Source organism: Xylocopa sonorina, unplaced genomic scaffold, assembly GCF_050948175.1.
Source record: "Xylocopa sonorina isolate GNS202 unplaced genomic scaffold, iyXylSono1_principal scaffold0014, whole genome shotgun sequence".
In the NCBI taxonomy this organism is placed as follows: domain Eukaryota; kingdom Metazoa; phylum Arthropoda; class Insecta; order Hymenoptera; family Apidae; genus Xylocopa; species Xylocopa sonorina.
The window spans coordinates 4,226,794-4,244,782 of record NW_027490090.1 but is presented as its reverse complement, the minus strand read 5'-3'; the positions used below and the strand labels follow the sequence as shown (position 1 = coordinate 4,244,782).

Genomic DNA, 17,989 nt, shown 5'->3' with positions numbered 1-17,989 from the left:
ACTTGCAAACTTGCACTTATTGAATCAATAAAGGGAAGTGTGGATTCTGAATGTTACTCTTAACTTGCGAACTTGAACTTATTGCAAGAATAAAAGTATCTGTGGATTCCAAATCTTACTCGTAACTTGCAAATTTGCACTTATTGCAAGAATAAAAGTAACTGTGGATTATAAATCTTACTTTTCACTTGCAAACTTGCAAATATTGCATCAATAAAGATAACTGTGGATTCTGAATTTTACTTTTAACTTGCAAACTTATGCTTACTGCATCAACAAAGGTAAATGTGGATTCTGAATCTTACTCTTAACTTGCAATTTTGTACTTGTAGCATTAATAAAGGTAATTGTGAATTCTGAAACTTACTCTTAACTTGCAAACTTGCACTTATTGAATCAATAAAGGGAATTGTGGATTCTTAATCTTACTCTTAACTTGCAAATTTGAACTTATTGCAACAATAAAAGTATCTGTGGATTCCAAATCTTACTCGTAACTTGCAAATTTGCACTTATTGCAAGAATAAAAGTAACTGTGGATTATAAATCTTACTTTTCACTTGCAAACATGCAAATATTGCATCAATAAGGGTAACTGTGGATTCTGAATTTTACTTTTAACTTGCAAACTTATGCTTACTGCATCAACAAAGGTAAATGTGGATTCTGAATCTTACTCTTAACTTGCAATTTTGTACTTGTAGCATTAATAAAGGTAATTGTGAATTCTGAAACTTACTTTTAACTTGCAAACTTGCACTTATTGTATCAATAAAGGGAACTGTGGATTCTTAATCTTACTCTTAACTTGCAAATTTGCACTTATTGCAACAATAAAAGTATCTGTGGATTCCAAATCTTACTCGTAACTTGCAAATTTGCACTTATTGCAAGAATAAAAGTAACTGTGGATTAAAAATCTTACTTTTCACTTGCAAACATGCAAATATTGCATCAATAAGGGTAACTGTGGATTCTGAATTTTACTTTTAACTTGCAAACTTATGCTTACTGCATCAACAAAGGTAAATGTGGATTCTGAATCTTACTCTTAACTTGCAATTTTGTACTTGTAGCATTAATAAAGGTAATTGTGAATTCTGAAACTTACTTTTAACTTGCAAACTTGCACTTATTGTATCAATAAAGGGAACTGTGGATTCTTAATCTTACTCTTAACTTGCAAATTTGCACTTATTGCAAGAATAAAAGTAACTGTGGATTATAAATCTTACTTTTCACTTGCAAACTTACAAATATTGCATCAATAAAGGTAACTGTGGATTCTGAATTTTACTTTTAACTTGCAAACTTATGCTTACTGCATCAACAAAGGTAAATGTGGATTCTGAATCTTACTCTCAACTTGCAATTTTGTACTTGTAGCATTAATAAAGGTAATTGTGAATTCTGAAACTTACTCTTAACTTGCAAACTTGCACTTATTGAATCAATAAAGGGAATTGTGGATTCTTAATCTTACTCTTAACTTGCAAATTTGCACTTATTGCAACAATAAAAGTATCTGTGGATTCCAAATCTTACTCGTAACTTGCAAATTTGCACTTATTGCAAGAATAAAAGTAACTGTGGATTATAAATCTTACTTTTCACTTGCAAACATGCAAATATTGCATCAATAAGGGTAACTGTGGATTCTGAATTTTACTTTTAACTTGCAAACTTATGCTTACTGCATCAACAAAGGTAAATGTGGATTCTGAATCTTACTCTTAACTTGCAATTTTGTACTTGTAGCATTAATAAAGGTAATTGTGAATTCTGAAACTTACTTTATCTTGCAAACTTGCACTTATTGAATCAATAAAGGGAATTGTGGATTCTGAATCTTACTCTTAACTTGCAAATTTGAACTTATTGTAAGAATAAAAGTAACTGTGGATTATAAATCTTACTTTTCACTTGCAAACTTGCAAATATTGCATCAATAAAGGTAACTGTGGGTTCTTAACTGTGGGTTCTAAAGTTTCGTTCCACATGCAATTACATCTCGAGAACTCTAAATCCACCTAAAATGAATTAATTCATAACAGAAAAGGAATTATTAACAATGTTATGAACAATAAAACGACTTGGTAATATTTATTAGGACGACAATTTAGGATTAGAAAGGATTATCAAGCTTTGAAATGATTGCATAACTGCAAAGACCCTTCGACACGACTAATTAAATAAAAAATAAGATCAGAAGAATACAACTAAGAAATTGAATACACGAAAGGAAAAACACAGCAGTAAACGCACTTTGTAGAATTCAAACAATAACAAAAATAGAGAAATTATTCATTACTTTCTTTCTGTCGTCCACAGAGTGACAATTAAGACAATCCTTATTCATCTTTTGCAGCACCAAGGATAGGTGAATAATTGCCATAAAACGTAGAGGAAGGTGAATAACAAAGAAAAACTGCGTTACGTGATCGAAATGAATGCGATCACCCCTCAGTTAAATTCTAAAAATCAACAAAGCATCCTGAAACGAGCAAAGTGCATAAAACCAAAACCAACGCGTCAGATTCGACCACAGATTTGGAGGACGAAGAATCACAGAAGAAAATGACCAGAAACGTATCATTGGATATAGAAAGCGTTATTAACATGTTTAAAAAGTGCACTTCTCCAGAAACAAAAGTACAGAATCAGGTAGAAAATTATGCATCGACTTACGCAACTCTTACAGTGCCAAATACACAAAATTGCACGTCGATTTATGCACAAAACGTAATCATACACTTTCAAACACACAAAATTAAAAAATCGATACGTACATCCAACAAACATTCATCAGTTCGACAAATTACCAACACACACACAAATATGACAGTCACATAAACGTCCACTGCAATAGAAAAATCGTATTGCGTGCTCAACAGTATGGAAGAGACAAAAATGCAAATAAGGTTCATAAAAATCCAAATTTGTTGTGCCATTTTACAACATTTTTCTGTAAATGTTTACAGAAGAGTGCAGGAAGACAAAAATGCAAATAAGGTTCATAAAAATCCAAATTTCTTGTGCCATTTTACAACATTTTTCTGTAAATGTTTACAGAAGAGTGCAGGAAGACAAAAATGCAACTAAGGTTCATAAAAATCCAAATTTCTTGTGCCATTTTACAACATTTTTCTGTAAATGTTTACAGAAGAGTGCAGGAAGACAAAAATGCAACTAAGGTTTACAAAATTCCAAATTTGTTGTACCATTTTACAACATTTCTCTATAAATGTTTATAGAAGAGTCCAGGAAGCTATTTACGCACTAAATACAAGGGATTAGCGAGCATGAGACATGGAAAATTCGTCCTAGATTTCACTTCGGAGCGTCGAAGCGTTAATTCGATGCGACAGTGCTGATGAACATTGTTCGCAGAGATTGCAAATGCAAACAAACGAAGAATAGAGTTATTTATGTTATGAAATAGCATTACAAACATTTAATATGCATATTTGTGCTTGCATAGGTTGAGTATCTCCAACAATTAGGCGGCTTCGACGCCAAAGAAGTAATTGCCATGGCAATGAAAGACATTGCATGAAAGAAATTCGTCGCACCCCTTCTGGTACAGCAACGAAAGAGACATAGCAGCATTAGCTGATAGACGAGTGACATTTACAATATACAGCACGTATTAATTTTCTTTTGCCTTCATACCTTGTTTCTATATTTTATTGCAATTAATGGAAGCTCGCTGCTTCCTCCTTTCAGAAGCTGCACGTTCAAACAATTGTTTTCCAAAGAATATCAGGAGAGATTTTCAAGAATATGCACAGCAGGCTCTGGGAGCTTGTAAAGAAAGATACAGAGAAGGAGCAGAACGATATGGACCACTTTCTGTCCATTTTTTGAATAGAGTTGAAGCTGACACAGAGAAAACTTAAGATGCACATTTTATTTCTGAACGAAAACACTCTCAATAGCGGAAAATTTTTTTAAATAACGTCACATTTCACTATTTTTTGAACGAAGTGAAATATATTCCACTGGATGACCCAATTTTTCTGCTTACTCTGATGAATTATGCTATGGCGACACTTTAGATTCTGAACTGAGTACTTTAAAGTCAAGCAATGAGACAGAATATGACTTTGATAAAAGAATGTCTCAGTAAACCAATTTTTTTTAGTTGAAAAATGTATGTGAGACTACCAATATCTCTAAACAGAGAGAACACAGCAAATCCATAATCACAAGCAGATCTGTGAAACAAGACAGCGTTTCCAAGTGTCTACGTATCAAAGTAATCGAGTTCTAACGTTTTATGTAACGCCATAGTGTTTCTCAGTTCAAGTTATGGTGCATGCACTAATTACAGAGCATGAGGTTTCTAATTTTGTAGAGGATTCGACATCCAAACGCTTCTACGACAACTGCATCTTTGCGCAAGATTTAAGAGTCGTCAGTTGCTTCAAAAGGGAATTAACTACTGACCAATATCGAAACGCACGGTAGAGTCCATCAAGAACACCCAAAACATCTTGAAAGAAGAGAATTCGACATCCAAACGCTTCTACGACACAAGTGCAAGCAATAAAACGAATATTCAACCGAGACAACAAACCAAAAAGAACTAGCGTCAATGCTAAATCCTTGAAACATGCAATTTTTTTGGATCCCACTTTGGAGAATCGATATTGTAAATTGTATATTAAGAATTTGCACAACACGCAGCAAATCTCGTTCGAAGAGATACAATTTTATTGCTGTGTAGTCGTCTGGTCCACGAAATCGTCGAGCAACTTTCTTATGGAGGACATAATTAATAACAAATTGTCTCACACTCCTGAATTAAAAATAAGAACGCTGTCACTTACAGAGAGACATTGCTTATTACGTGCAGATGAAACGAGTTTGAAGGCTCATTTATTTCATAATGTAACACACGATGAAGTAGTTGGATTTGAAAATTATGGGGGTAACCAGATATCCAAAACTGCAAAAGGTCGTTTAGTGATAATGGCACGTTGGTATTGCAGGTAATTGGAAACAGGCAATTTACTTTTGTTTCGTAGAGTCTGAATGTCCTAGCAATATATTAAAAAATGTAATATTTAATGCAATAACTAAATTAAATGGTTACAGTGCCATGGTGCAAGCATCAATTACAGACAAGAGATATTTCATTTTGTACAATTGTCCCGTGATTTAGGCATATCCATTGAAAATTCCACTTTCTCAATTAATGAACAGAATGTAGCTTGTATGTTTGATACGCCACACTTAATGAAGGCGACACGAAGCAATTGAGGGAAACATAATTTTCAAATTAATGATAAAATTGCCTCGTGCTCGCATATTATCCAATTTTATCAGTAAACAATTGATTAAATCAATTCCAAAACTATCAAAAGCGTACATTGAGTCGATGAACTCGTACAATCAAGGAATGACACTGAAATACGCTGTACAAGCATTTAGTAACCATGTAATGGCAGAATTGACCATTTTGACAAACTATTTGATATTTTAAATTCGTTGACCACAACTAATTCTAAAGAACATTGCGTAAAGTCTTTGTTGAAAGTAAAAGACAGACAGATTTTTTACGCAAATCATTGCTATTTTTACATAATATAAAAGTAATTGGTAGCAATGATAAACGCGTACAAGATTGCGAGAATTTTTGCATAAGTCATTGCCACTTTTAACTGCTGGCAGATAACAATTAATAGCGTTATTTATCTTTGAGAAGTATTAAAAGTCATAACTTTCCATATTTGCAACCACGCAGATTAAATCAAGATTGCATCGAGAATTTTTCTCGATGAATTCGTCAACAATGTGGTAATTGCATCAACCCAACACCTGTACAATTTATGCGTGCATTCAAAAAACTCTTTAGTATGAAGATTGTGGAACATTCAGAAAATGAAAATTGTACAAATGATTTTGATGAAATATTAAATGTCGTTGACACATTCAATTGCATAGAGTCGACAACCAAGAAACAATAAAGGATGTTGAAACGAGAACATTAATATCAAAACCAAGAATCATTGCAGGCAATAATCGCCAAAACTGATACGATTTTAAATTCCACGAACATCCTTTGGAGAATTCTGAAATGGTACAACGTGGCACTTTAAGTCTTAATCATTCTTTCTGCAATTAATATCCATCGAGTTTCTCTTTCTACAATTAAAATACAGACACACGTTTGCAAAACAATGCAAAACAATTGTAAATTCTTATCTGAAAAACAGTAGAAGCATTATTTCCACTCAGAGAAACCTCCAACGACATTTTAATACCTCACATTTCTTCTAATTACTCTAATATTGTAACTTGTAGCCAAATTTTAAGAGACAGAGTCAACAGAAGACGCAAAATGGGGTTCTAGGTATTAAAAAAGTTGTTATTAAGCAACAAGAACGTTAAAACTAAGACATTATTTGCAGTCAAGCATCAAACGACGATTACTGTAAAGCATTCTGAAGCAATATCTCCAGATCCGTCAAGTTGGCAACAATTAAGTCCAGAAAACTTCAACCAATGATCTCTTCTTTTAATATGACTGAAGAAAGATTAAATCAAGATTGCATTGAGAATTTCTTTGGATCAATTCAACGAGAAGACAGTAATTGCATTAATTCAACGCCTGTACAATTCATGCGAGCCTTTAAGCAATTTTTTAGTATAAATTTATGGGACATTGCAAGCTCAGAGTTGTACAAATGATTTTGATGAAATATTAAATGTCGTCGACACATTAAATTCTACAGAGTTTAGACAAGCGTCCAATTTTAAGCATTTGGAGACACAATTAACGCACAATGGATCTGCAAGAAGCAAATGCATTCGAGTACGTGTGCGGCTATTTAAAAAAACAAATGTTTAGACACGCATTCTTGTAAAACACGTACACAGAATTTGTAAATAAAAACAAGACTGCGTTAGATGAAACTACGTTACATTGTTCCTTCACAGCTGATGAAAAACGTCGAGAAGGCAATACTTTTGGCAATTTATTGCGCAATTAATCTGCCAGAATCAAATGCATTCGAATACGTGCGCGGTTATTTAAGAAAAATGCATTCTTGCAATTTATGTGTACAATTTGTAGATAAAAAACAAGATTACATTATATTCTTCCTTTTTACCTGATGAAAATCAGGAAGACAGTAGTATTTGGAACTTTGAATGCGACAAGCAATCAGTCTTGTGTTTATATTAAAAAATTAGAGGAAATATTCGTTAAAAATATTCGAGAGCAAGTGTTCTCACAAAAATATTGCTTGGTTATTTATTTCATTTATAATTCATTCAAATTTCCCAATAATTTATTTTAATAATATTATATTTCCGTATACGCATATATTATGCATTAAAGAGACATAATAAAGCATAGAAAAATAGTAAGGGAAACGATAGAATATTATTAACTATTTTACGTTTATAAGTTTTTTTTTCAACCATTGTTCTCTTTTTTTTTATAATAAATTGCGACGCGTTAATGTCACGAGTTAAGAATTTAGAGAACGACTGTTTTCATAACAAATATTGGTGGTTATTTATTTCATTTAGCGTAAAATGATAAAGTTTGAACGATTGTGTTCAAATTTTCCATTTATTTTTTTTTTTTTTTATAAAATTATACTTCGATACGCTTTGCGACTTTATAAGTTCGTCGCCATTATAAAAGTACGTATTTAATTTAATATACGCATAAACATGTATTAAAGAAATTTGTTGTATCATTTTTGTTGGAACAGCAAATTACAGAAATTAATATTCCAGAAAGCAATTTTAAGAATGGTAGAAAGTACTTTTTTTCATGCAGAAAAAGTTGATAATTGAATTTATAATAATTCTAAATATTATTATTAATTTAATAATATTAAAATAATGTTGAAAATAAAACTTCTGAATAAATAAAAACTGAACACTTATCGATCTCCTTCGAATATTAAATTAAATTAGAAATTATAAATTCAGAAAGCAATTTTGAGAAAGATAGAAAAGTGTTTTTTGTCTTTTTTATACAGAAAAATTAGGTAATTGAATTTTTAATGCTTCTAAATATTATTATTAATTTACAATATAAAATAATCTTAGAAATAAAACTTTTGAATAATTAAAAATTGAACATTTATCGATCTTCTTGGAATATTAAATTAAATTAGAAATTAATATTTTGCAAAGCAATTTTAAGAATGGTAGAAAGTACTTTTTTTCATGCAGAAAAAGTTGATAATTGAATTTATAATAATTCCAAATATTATTATTAATTTAATAATATTAAAATAATGTTGAAAATAAAACTTCTGAATAAATAAAAACTGAACACTTATCGATCTCCTTCGAATATTAAATTAAATTAGAAATTAGTAATTCAGAAAGCAATTTTAAGAAAGATAGAAAAGTGTTTTTTGTCCTTTTTATACAGAAAAGTTAGGTAATTGAATTTTTAATGCTTCTAAATATTATTATTAATTTATAATGTAAAATAATCTTGGAAATAAAACTTTTGAATAATTAAAAATTGAACATTTATCTATCTTCTTGGAATATTAAATTAAATTAGAAATTAATATTTTGCAAAGCAATTTTAAGAATGGTAGAAAGTACTTTTTTTCATGCAGAAAAAGTTGATAATTGAATTTATAATAATTCTAAATATTATTATTAATTTAATAATATTAAAATAATGTTGAAAATAAAACTTCTGAATAAATAAAAACTGAACACTTATCGATCTCCTTCGAATATTAAATTAAATTAGAAATTAGAAATTCAGAAAGCAATTTTGAGAAAGATAGAAAAGTGTTTTTTGTCTTTTTTATACAGAAAAATTAGGCAATTGAATTTTTAATGCTTCTAAATATTATTATTAATTTATAATATAAAATAATCTTGGAAATAAAACTTTTGAATAATTAAAAATTGCACATTTATCGATCTTCTTGGAATATTAAATTAAATTAGAAATTAATATTTTACAAAGCAATTTTAAGAAAGGTAGAAAAGTATTTCTTTTTATACAGAAAAATTAGTTAATTAGATTTGTAATACTTCTAAATATTATTATTAATTTAATAATATTGAAATAATATTGAAAATATTTACATTTATCTATCTTCTTGGAATATTAAATTAAATTAGAAATTAGTATTACAGAAAGCAATTGTAAGAAAGGTAGAAAAGTATTTCTTTTTCGTTTTTATACAGAAAAATTACGTAATTGAATTTTTAATGCTTCTAAATATTATTATTAATTTATAAAATTAAAATAGCGTTGAAAGTACAATTTTTGAATAATTAAAAATTGTTATATTTGTTAGAATAATAAATTACATAACAAGTCAATATTTTTACCAATAACTTTGAAGATAAAAACATTTCAATAATTAAAGATAAAACACTTATCAAACTTCTTACAATATCAAAATTACGTAAATTAATATTTTTATTAATAACTTTGGAAATTAAACTATTCGATTAACTAAAAATTGTTATTTTTCTTGGAATATCAAGTTACGTAAATTAATATTTTTATTAATAACTTTGGAAATTAAACTATTCGATTAACTAAAAATTGTTATTTTTCTTGGAATATCAAATTACGTAAATTAATATTTTTATTAATAACTTTGGAAATTAAACTATTCGATTAACTAAAAATTGTTATTTTTCTTGGAACATCAAATTACGTAAATTAATATTTTTATTAATAACTTTGGAAATTAAACTATTCGATTAATTATAAATTGTTACTCTTCTTGAAATATCAAATTACAAAAGTTAATATTTTTATCAATAACGTTAGAAATTAAACTATTCGATTAATTAAAAATTGTTATTTTTCTTGGAATATCAAATTCCAAAAGTTAATATTTTTCTCAATGTCTTTCAAAATAGAAAAACATTTCAATAATCAATAATGAAACATTCATCATTCTTCTTGAAATGAAAAATGACAAAACTTCATATTTTTATCAATGAGTTTCAAAATAGAACATTTCAATAATTAAAGATGAAACATTTGTCACACTTTTTGAAATAAAAGATTACAAGACTTCATATTTTTATCAATGAATTTCAAAATAGAACATTTCGATAATTAAAGATGAAACATTTGTCACCCTTTTTGACATAAAAAATTACAAAATTCACATTTGTATCCATAACTTTCAAAATAAAAACATTCCAATAATAATAGATGAAATATTTATCAAGCTTTTTGAAATAAAAACATTCCAATAATTACAGATGAAATATTTATCAAGCTTTTTGAAATGAAAAATTTTAAAATTCATATTTGTATCCATAACTTTCAAAATAAAAACATTCCAATAATAATAGATGAAATATTTATCAAGCTTTTTGAAATAAAAACATTCCAATAATTACAGATGAAATATTTATCAAGCTTTCTGAAATGAAAAATTTAAAAATTCATATTTGAATCCGTAACTTTCAAAATAAAAAAAATTCAATAATCAGAAATGAAACATTCCTGATTCTTCTGAAAATAAAAAATTACAAAACCCAATATCCTTCATTGCAAGTACCACAAACAATTAAACAATAACGAACGTACTTACTCAGTGTGCGCTTGGAAAACGGAAACGGAGTGAATCGGCTCCCGGAAGTCCCACAAACGGAAGGTGCTGTCCTTGCTGGAGGTAACGCAAAGTCGTTGCGTGTGATGAGTCGACACGTGAGAAAGTTCCTGGTCGTGTCCGCACAAAGTATGAATAATTTCTCCAGTCTCCACGTCGTAGAAATTCGCAGTTCTGTCCCAGGAAGCTGTGACTACCTGTTCCGCGTCAGGTAGCCAATCAGCGGCCATAACGACGCCTGCATGGCCCAACAGCTCTCGAACAGGGGTCCTGAAACATTTCAAATCTGTTATTTCTCAACGTTTAATTTAATATTGCTGTAGTTGAAGAGTTAATTTCGACAGAGAATGATCCTCGACGATTTGTATTTCTTATAATAAATTATATTTTGGTAACTGGTGGGGAGTGTTGTAATTAATGACACTTTAAACAAGGTTTTGGTGCATGTGCCTTATGATGTTTCGTATTTTTTAAATGACGTCTATAGCCGTCCTTGGCGATCAATACTCAAATGACGGTTACAGCCGTCGTGTATATTTTAACAGACGTAAATGACGTCTATAGCCGTCGGAACCTTGGCGAGAAGTGAACACAAATGACGGTTATAGCCGTCAGATCCTTGGCGATCAATGCGCAAATGACGGTTATAGCCGTCGTGTATATTTTAACAGACGTAAATGACGTCTATAGCCGTCAGAACCTTGGCGATAAGTGAACACAAATGACGGTTATAGCCGTCGTGCATATTTTAACACTTTGACGGAAATGACGTCTATAGCCGTCAGATCCTTGGCGATCAATACGCAAATGACGGTTACAGCCGTCGTGTATATTTTAACAGACGTAAATGACGTCTATAGCCGTCAGAACCTTGGCGATAAGTGAACACAAATGACGGTTATAGCCGTCGTGCATATTTTAACACTTCGACGTAAATGACGTCTATAGCCGTCGGATCCTTGGCGATGTGTACGCAAATGACGGTCATAGCCGTCGCGCATATTTTAATCAAGAAAAAAAGAACAGCGTTAGTACGAAGTATACTAACGCGTACACTTGTTAAATTATTGAGTAACGCGTCTAGAAAAAAAGTGATAGCATGCCAGACAGCGTATTAGTTGTTTTTTTTTCGCTTTGGAACATTTGAGTATCTAGAGACAAATGACTGCTATAACAGTCGAAAGATGATTCTGTGAAGACGAACCATTTATTCTGTATTTTTCCGTGAATTAAGTAAATTCATTGAATTAGTAAAGCAAATTCCGTATAGTTGTGAAACTCGTGAAATAGAAAAAATGGCATGCTGAGCAACTGACGGTTATAGCCGTCGAAAGTTTTTTTTGGGAAAAACTGTGGAAAAATGTGAATTTTTCACTTGAAAACGTACAACTTACACCAGATTTCATCTGGCACTCATAAACAATCGAAAAAAAAAAATGTTTCTGAGGGCGATTGTAAAGTCAAAAATGTGCGTCAAAGTGTTAATTATTGATAATTGCATTTCGTTTGAAAAATAATTCAAAAACACAACATTCTATCAAGAGCAAGCTTGAATCTCCCAATTCTCTCCTTCGAAGCTTAAACTTTGCTATTCTTTCCAGAGCAAGCTTAAATCTTCCAATTCTCTTCTTCAAAACTTAAACCTTGAAATTCTGTTCTTCAAAGATTAACTTCGAAGCTTAAATCTTGCAAGGTTTAAGCTTGCTCTGAAGGAAATTGCAAGTTTTAAGCTTCGAAGAAGAGAATTGTAAGGTTTAAGCTTCGAAGAAGAGAATTGCAAAGTTTAAGTTTCGAAGAAGAAAATAGCAAGGTTTTAGATTTGAAGTTAAACTTTGAAGAAGAAAATTGCAAAGTTTAAGCTCTAAAGAAGAGAATTGCAAGGTTGAAACTTATTCTGAAAAGAATTGCAAGTTTTAAGCTTTGAAGAGAATTGCAAGGTTGAAGCTTGTTCTGAAAAGAAATGCAAGCTTTAAGCTTTGAAGAAGAGAATTGCAAAGTTTAAGCTTTGAAGAAGAGAATTGCAAATTTTAAGCTTTGAAGAGAATTGCAAGGTTGAAGCTTGTTCTGAAAAGAAATGCAAGCTTTAAGCTTTGAAGAAGAGAATTGCAAGGTTCAAGCTTTGAAGAAGAGAATTGCAAGTTTTAAGCTTTGAAGAAGAGAATTGTAAAGTTTTAAGCTTGCTCTGGAGGAAATTGCAAGTTTTAAGCTTTGAAGAAGAGAATTGCAAGGTTTAAGCTTTGCGGATGAGAATTGCAAAGCTTAAGCTTTGCGGATGAGAATTGCAAAGTTTAAGCTTAGAGGATGAATATTGCAAAGTTTAAAGTTTGAGGATGAGTATTGCAAAGTTTAATCTTTGAGGATGAGTATTTCAAAGTTTAAGCTTTGAAGATGAGAATTGCAAAGTTTAAGGTTTGAGGATGAGAATTGCAAAGTTTAATCTTTGAAGAAGAGAACTGTAAAGTTATAACTTTGAAGAAGAGAATTGCAAGGTTTAAGCTTTGACGAAGAGAATTGCAAGTTTTAAGCTTTGAAGAAGAGAATTGTAAAGTTATAACTTTGAGGAAGAGAATTGCAAGGTTCAAACTTACTCTGAAAGGAATTGCAAGTTTTAAGCTTTGAAGAAGAGAATTGCAAGATTAAATTTAAATTGATAACAATATCAAAAAAATTGGTCCACTATTTTTTTAGATTATGTAACCTGAATTCCAATGTACAAAAAATGCTAAAATATCCTCTTTTTGGATATTAAAAAATATGCTCTTTGTTCTTATTAAATTAAAATAAAAAATTTGAATTTAACATTGAAAATTTATTCGTTAAATGCGGGTCGCAAAAAACGTAATAACTTAAATAAATTTTCAGTGTCAAATTCAATTTTTCATTTTAATTCAATAAAAACATAGTCTTTAACAAAAAATACAAAAAGGATTTTTCTAAGCTTTTTGTTGGTCAGTGAAATTGATGTAACATAATTTAAAAAATAGTCGAGCAATTTTTATGATATTGGTATTAATTTAAAGATAAATACTTAATAATTCGAAATTAAATACGTTTCTTGTATATTGGCTGTGCTATTTTAGAAAAAATCTACTTTATGTGCGTACTTGTTTAACGTTGAATCGATTTAATTCCTCGCAAGTCTGCAAACTTCAATATATACAATTACTACTAATATTAAGTAAAATTAAATTTCTGTGTTTATTACATTTCTAATGACGCGAAGAGACTTAACTTTGCAAATAAAAAAATACATTGAAGCGCAAGAATATTCTTATTACTTTAACCACCTATAGTGTATGAAAAATAATAATATAATGATACAATATATATTTAGTTTGAATAAAAATTGAAAATAATAATACAAAATGGATTCTGGACGTTCCTTTCTCTTTTATCTTCAAGTTAATTCTTGAAAAAAGCCATCAGAAGATCATATAAATATACTTGATTAATTCCCAACTCGCAATGGCGGACGTGATCATTCGAAACGAGGATTTCTATCAGTTACGAAGAAAATATTAAAATAAATACGATGCAACAATAATAAAATTGAAATAAATAGTCGCTCAAAATTCTTCAATATTCACAAAATATGAAAAAAAACGAAAAGAAAAAATATGAAGAAAGAAGAAAAGAAAAAATGCGAAAAAAGGAGAAAAGGAAAATAACAAAATCGAAAGAAGTACTCACTCAAAATTCTCTACATATTACATGAAACACATTTCTTAGAATTCCTCAATATTCACAAAATGTGAAAAAAGCGAAAAGAAAAAATACGAGAAAATATGAAAAAAAAAGAAAAGAAAAAATGCGAAAAAATATGAAAAAAGAAGAAAAGAAAAATAATAAAATTGAAAGAAGTACTCACTCAAAATTCTCTACATATTACACGAAACACATTTCTTAGAATTCCTCAATATTCACAAAATGTGAAAAAAGCGGAAAGAAAAAATACGAAAAAATATGAAAAAAGAAGAAAAGAAAAAATGTGAAAAAAAACAGAAAAGAAAAATAATAAAATTGAAAGAAGTACTCACTCAAAATTCTCTACATATTACACGAAACACATTTCTTAGAATTCCTCAATATTCACAAAATGTGAAAAAAGCGAAAAGAAAAAATACGAGAAAATATGAAAAAAAAAGAAAAGAAAAAATGCGAAAAAATATGAAAAAAGAAGAAAAGAAAAATAATAAAATCGAAAGAAGTACTCACTCAAAATTCTCTACATATTACACGAAACACATTTCTTAGAATTCCTCAATATTCACAAAATGTGAAAGAAGCGAAAAGAAAAAATACGAGAAAATATGAAAAAGAAAGAAAAGAAAAAATATGAAAAAAGAAGAAAAGAAAAATAATAAAATTGAAAGAAGTACTCACTCAAAATTCTCTACATATTACACAAAGCACATTTCTCTAAACTGTACTCGACGATGGCCTGCCTCGAATTGAAGAACGACGAGCATTTACTTCAACGACGGTTAGATTTCTGTATTGGGATTAGGTGGTGGAAACTGGTCACTGATTGGCCCTCGAGTTCGTTTCAGAGGGGCAGCAAGGCGGTTCTAACCGAATGTTTATTCTTCTCTGGAAAGAGGATCGCTGAATCCTTACTGATCGTTCTTAGAATATGGTGGAGGACTTAATCTTTGTCGACATTGCAGAATATTACGCGTTAGTTTCCTTGCGATGTGTTTATGTCACGATAAATGTAATAAACTGATGATTATGTGTAATTACCAATTGTTATATGTGCCCATAATTATGAAACTGGTCTAAGTCATATATTTCTTGCTTCGAGATATTTCATGAATTGCATTTGAATAAATTGATAAATATTTTTACATTATGCCACCTTTTCATTTAGAATTTTATTAGTGTCAATTAATGGAAATTTATTATGAATAGGAAATTTTGCAGGAGGTTATTAGCAGGAGAAACTATCAAGAAGGAAACTATTAGCAATAATTGTCAGCAATGAAAATTATTAACAATAGAAACTGTTAGCTATGGAAACTATAAGTAATCGAAACTATTGTCAATAGAAACTATTTGCAATAAAGATTATTAGCAATGCTAGTTATTACCAATAGAAATTACAAGCAACGATATCCTCTTCTTCTAGATTTAAATTTATAATTCTCTGATCATTTAAACTAGATCTTGAATATCTACATAAGTTTCTTCAATTGTTATACTACTTTCAACCAATTTAGTAGACATCACAATTATATCGTACTTTTATCATACAACAGAATATTCCTTTAAAACGACTTCCAAATCTTAAAGACAATTTTTTTATCAAGAATAATTTATGAGATTGCTTTTATCACTAAATACACAATTTTAAGCGTTTATTCTGCTTCTGAAAATGGCAGACATATGTGCCCATAATTATGAAAGTGGTCCAAGTCATATATTTCTTGTTTTGAATAAATTAAAAAATATTTTTACATTATGCGACCTTTTTATTTAGAATTTTATTAGTCTCGATTAATGGAAATTTATTATAAATATGAAAATTTGGTGTGAATTTTATACGAAAATGTTGTCTTTAAAATTTCAATTGACTTAGACCATTTTCAAAATTAACTAAATGTCCTATAAATGACTCAAAGCAATAGAAAACTATGAATTTTATTATTTGAAACAATAATTGTATTGTACAAGTATTAGGGTGTCGCATAAGTTTCTTCGCGCTATAAATGACCCTATCTGGCTATGTTTCTATAAACATGCGTGACATTGGAAGTGTTTATCAACATAACTTCAATCGAGACGATGATCTACAGTGACCAAGCGCAGTCATACCCAACGAAAATTCAAAGTCGATTATCTCGAAAACGAAGCCTCGAATGAAAAATTGTTGTTCTACATTTTCGACGCATTTTTTCATCTAAAATCACTCCCCTTTTCAGTTATACCATCAATTACAGAACATTCTGTATAAAACCTTGCAAAAGCAACTATTAATTCCTCAGCGTTGTTATTAATTCTATGTGCATTGTTTATCCACAAATTGAGCAGAAATTCACGCGAATTTGAAACTGTAAAATACTGTGCATTTCCAGAGGAACAATTATTTGAAACTGTAAAATACTGTGTATTTCCAGAGGAACAATTATTTGAAACTGTAAAATACTGTGTATTTCCAGAGGAACAACTATTTGAAACTGTAAAATACTGTGTATTTCCAGAGGAACAATTATTTGAAACTGTAAAATACTGTGTATTTCCAGAGGAACAACTATTTGAAACTGTAAAATACTGTGTATTTCCAGAGGAACAACTATTTGAAACTGTAAAATACTGTTTATTTCCAGGGGAACAATTATTTGAAACTGTAAAATACTGTGTATTTCCAGAGGAACATTTATTTGAAATGCAAAAAAATTAAGAACCACTTGAGTCCTCTGGCTTAAGAAAAAAATGACAACGCAAAGTCTGCACGTGTTTCCTTTTCAGGCGTTCAGGTATAAACAGCTGAAGAACCACTCGACCGATAGCTTTCTTTCGCTGTTTATATTCAGGACTCTATTTCTTAACAACAGATTCATATCCGTTTTTCTACGTCAACATGTTGAAGCAATCCATCACGGACGTTCTCACAATCCTCGCGAACGATACTTATTAGAAAACTGTTAGTTCTTCTTAATTTAATGTGTACTTTATAATAATTTAACACTTTGATGTAAATGACGTCTATAGCCGTCAGATACTTGGCGATATGTACGCAAATGACGATTATAGCCGTCGTGCATATTTTAATCAATAAGGAAAGAAGCTTGAAACTTGAGGCTTCAATATTGAAATTTGAGACTTGAAGCTTCAACTCTCAAGCTTGAAACTTGAAGCTTCAACTATCAAGCTTGAAGACTTGAAGCTTCAAACTTGAAATTTTCAACCTAAAGCTTCAGCTTTCAAGTTTGAAATTTGAGGCTTCAATATTGAAACTTGAGTTTCTATTGAAAACACAAATATTTTTTCGTACATCAGCATACGCAATTAAATAATAATAAAATATTTATAAATAAGATAAATAATATTGTCATAATTGTAAATAATAGTTCTGCTCTCTCATAATCTATCGAAGAAGAAAACAGCACTTACCTCAGCGTTGGAGGCTCTTCTTGCTCTTCGTTCACAGCAGTCACACCGCTGATATTTTTATCAGATGCCAACGTTGGTAGCTCTTCCGAAGAGTTCTGCCTTTTGGGTAAATCCCAATCAACGGCAGCTTGCCACACATGAGCAGAGTTATCTCCACTCGACGTAAGCGCCAAATCTTTGGTAGGATGAAACCGTACGGAGTTTACTGAGCCAGAATGACCTGCGAATTGAATTAAATATTTAATACTTGTCAGTAATTAAATAACAATACAAGAAATCCACGATTCTCATTAAAA

The 17,989-nt window shown here is 30.1% G+C and overlaps 1 protein-coding gene across 1 annotated transcript in view; it reads right to left on the bottom strand.

The window, feature by feature from the left end:
• Positions 1-17,989, bottom strand: part of LOC143431706 (WD repeat-containing protein 37-like) — a 43,717-nt gene that overhangs the window by 19,563 nt on the left and 6,165 nt on the right. The window contains exons 4-5 of the mRNA XM_076908646.1: positions 17,694-17,913; positions 10,563-10,850 (exon numbers count right to left, since the gene is read on the bottom strand). Of these exons, the coding sequence (XP_076764761.1) occupies positions 10,563-10,850; positions 17,694-17,913 (508 nt within the window). The remainder of the gene's footprint in view (positions 1-10,562; positions 10,851-17,693; positions 17,914-17,989) is intronic.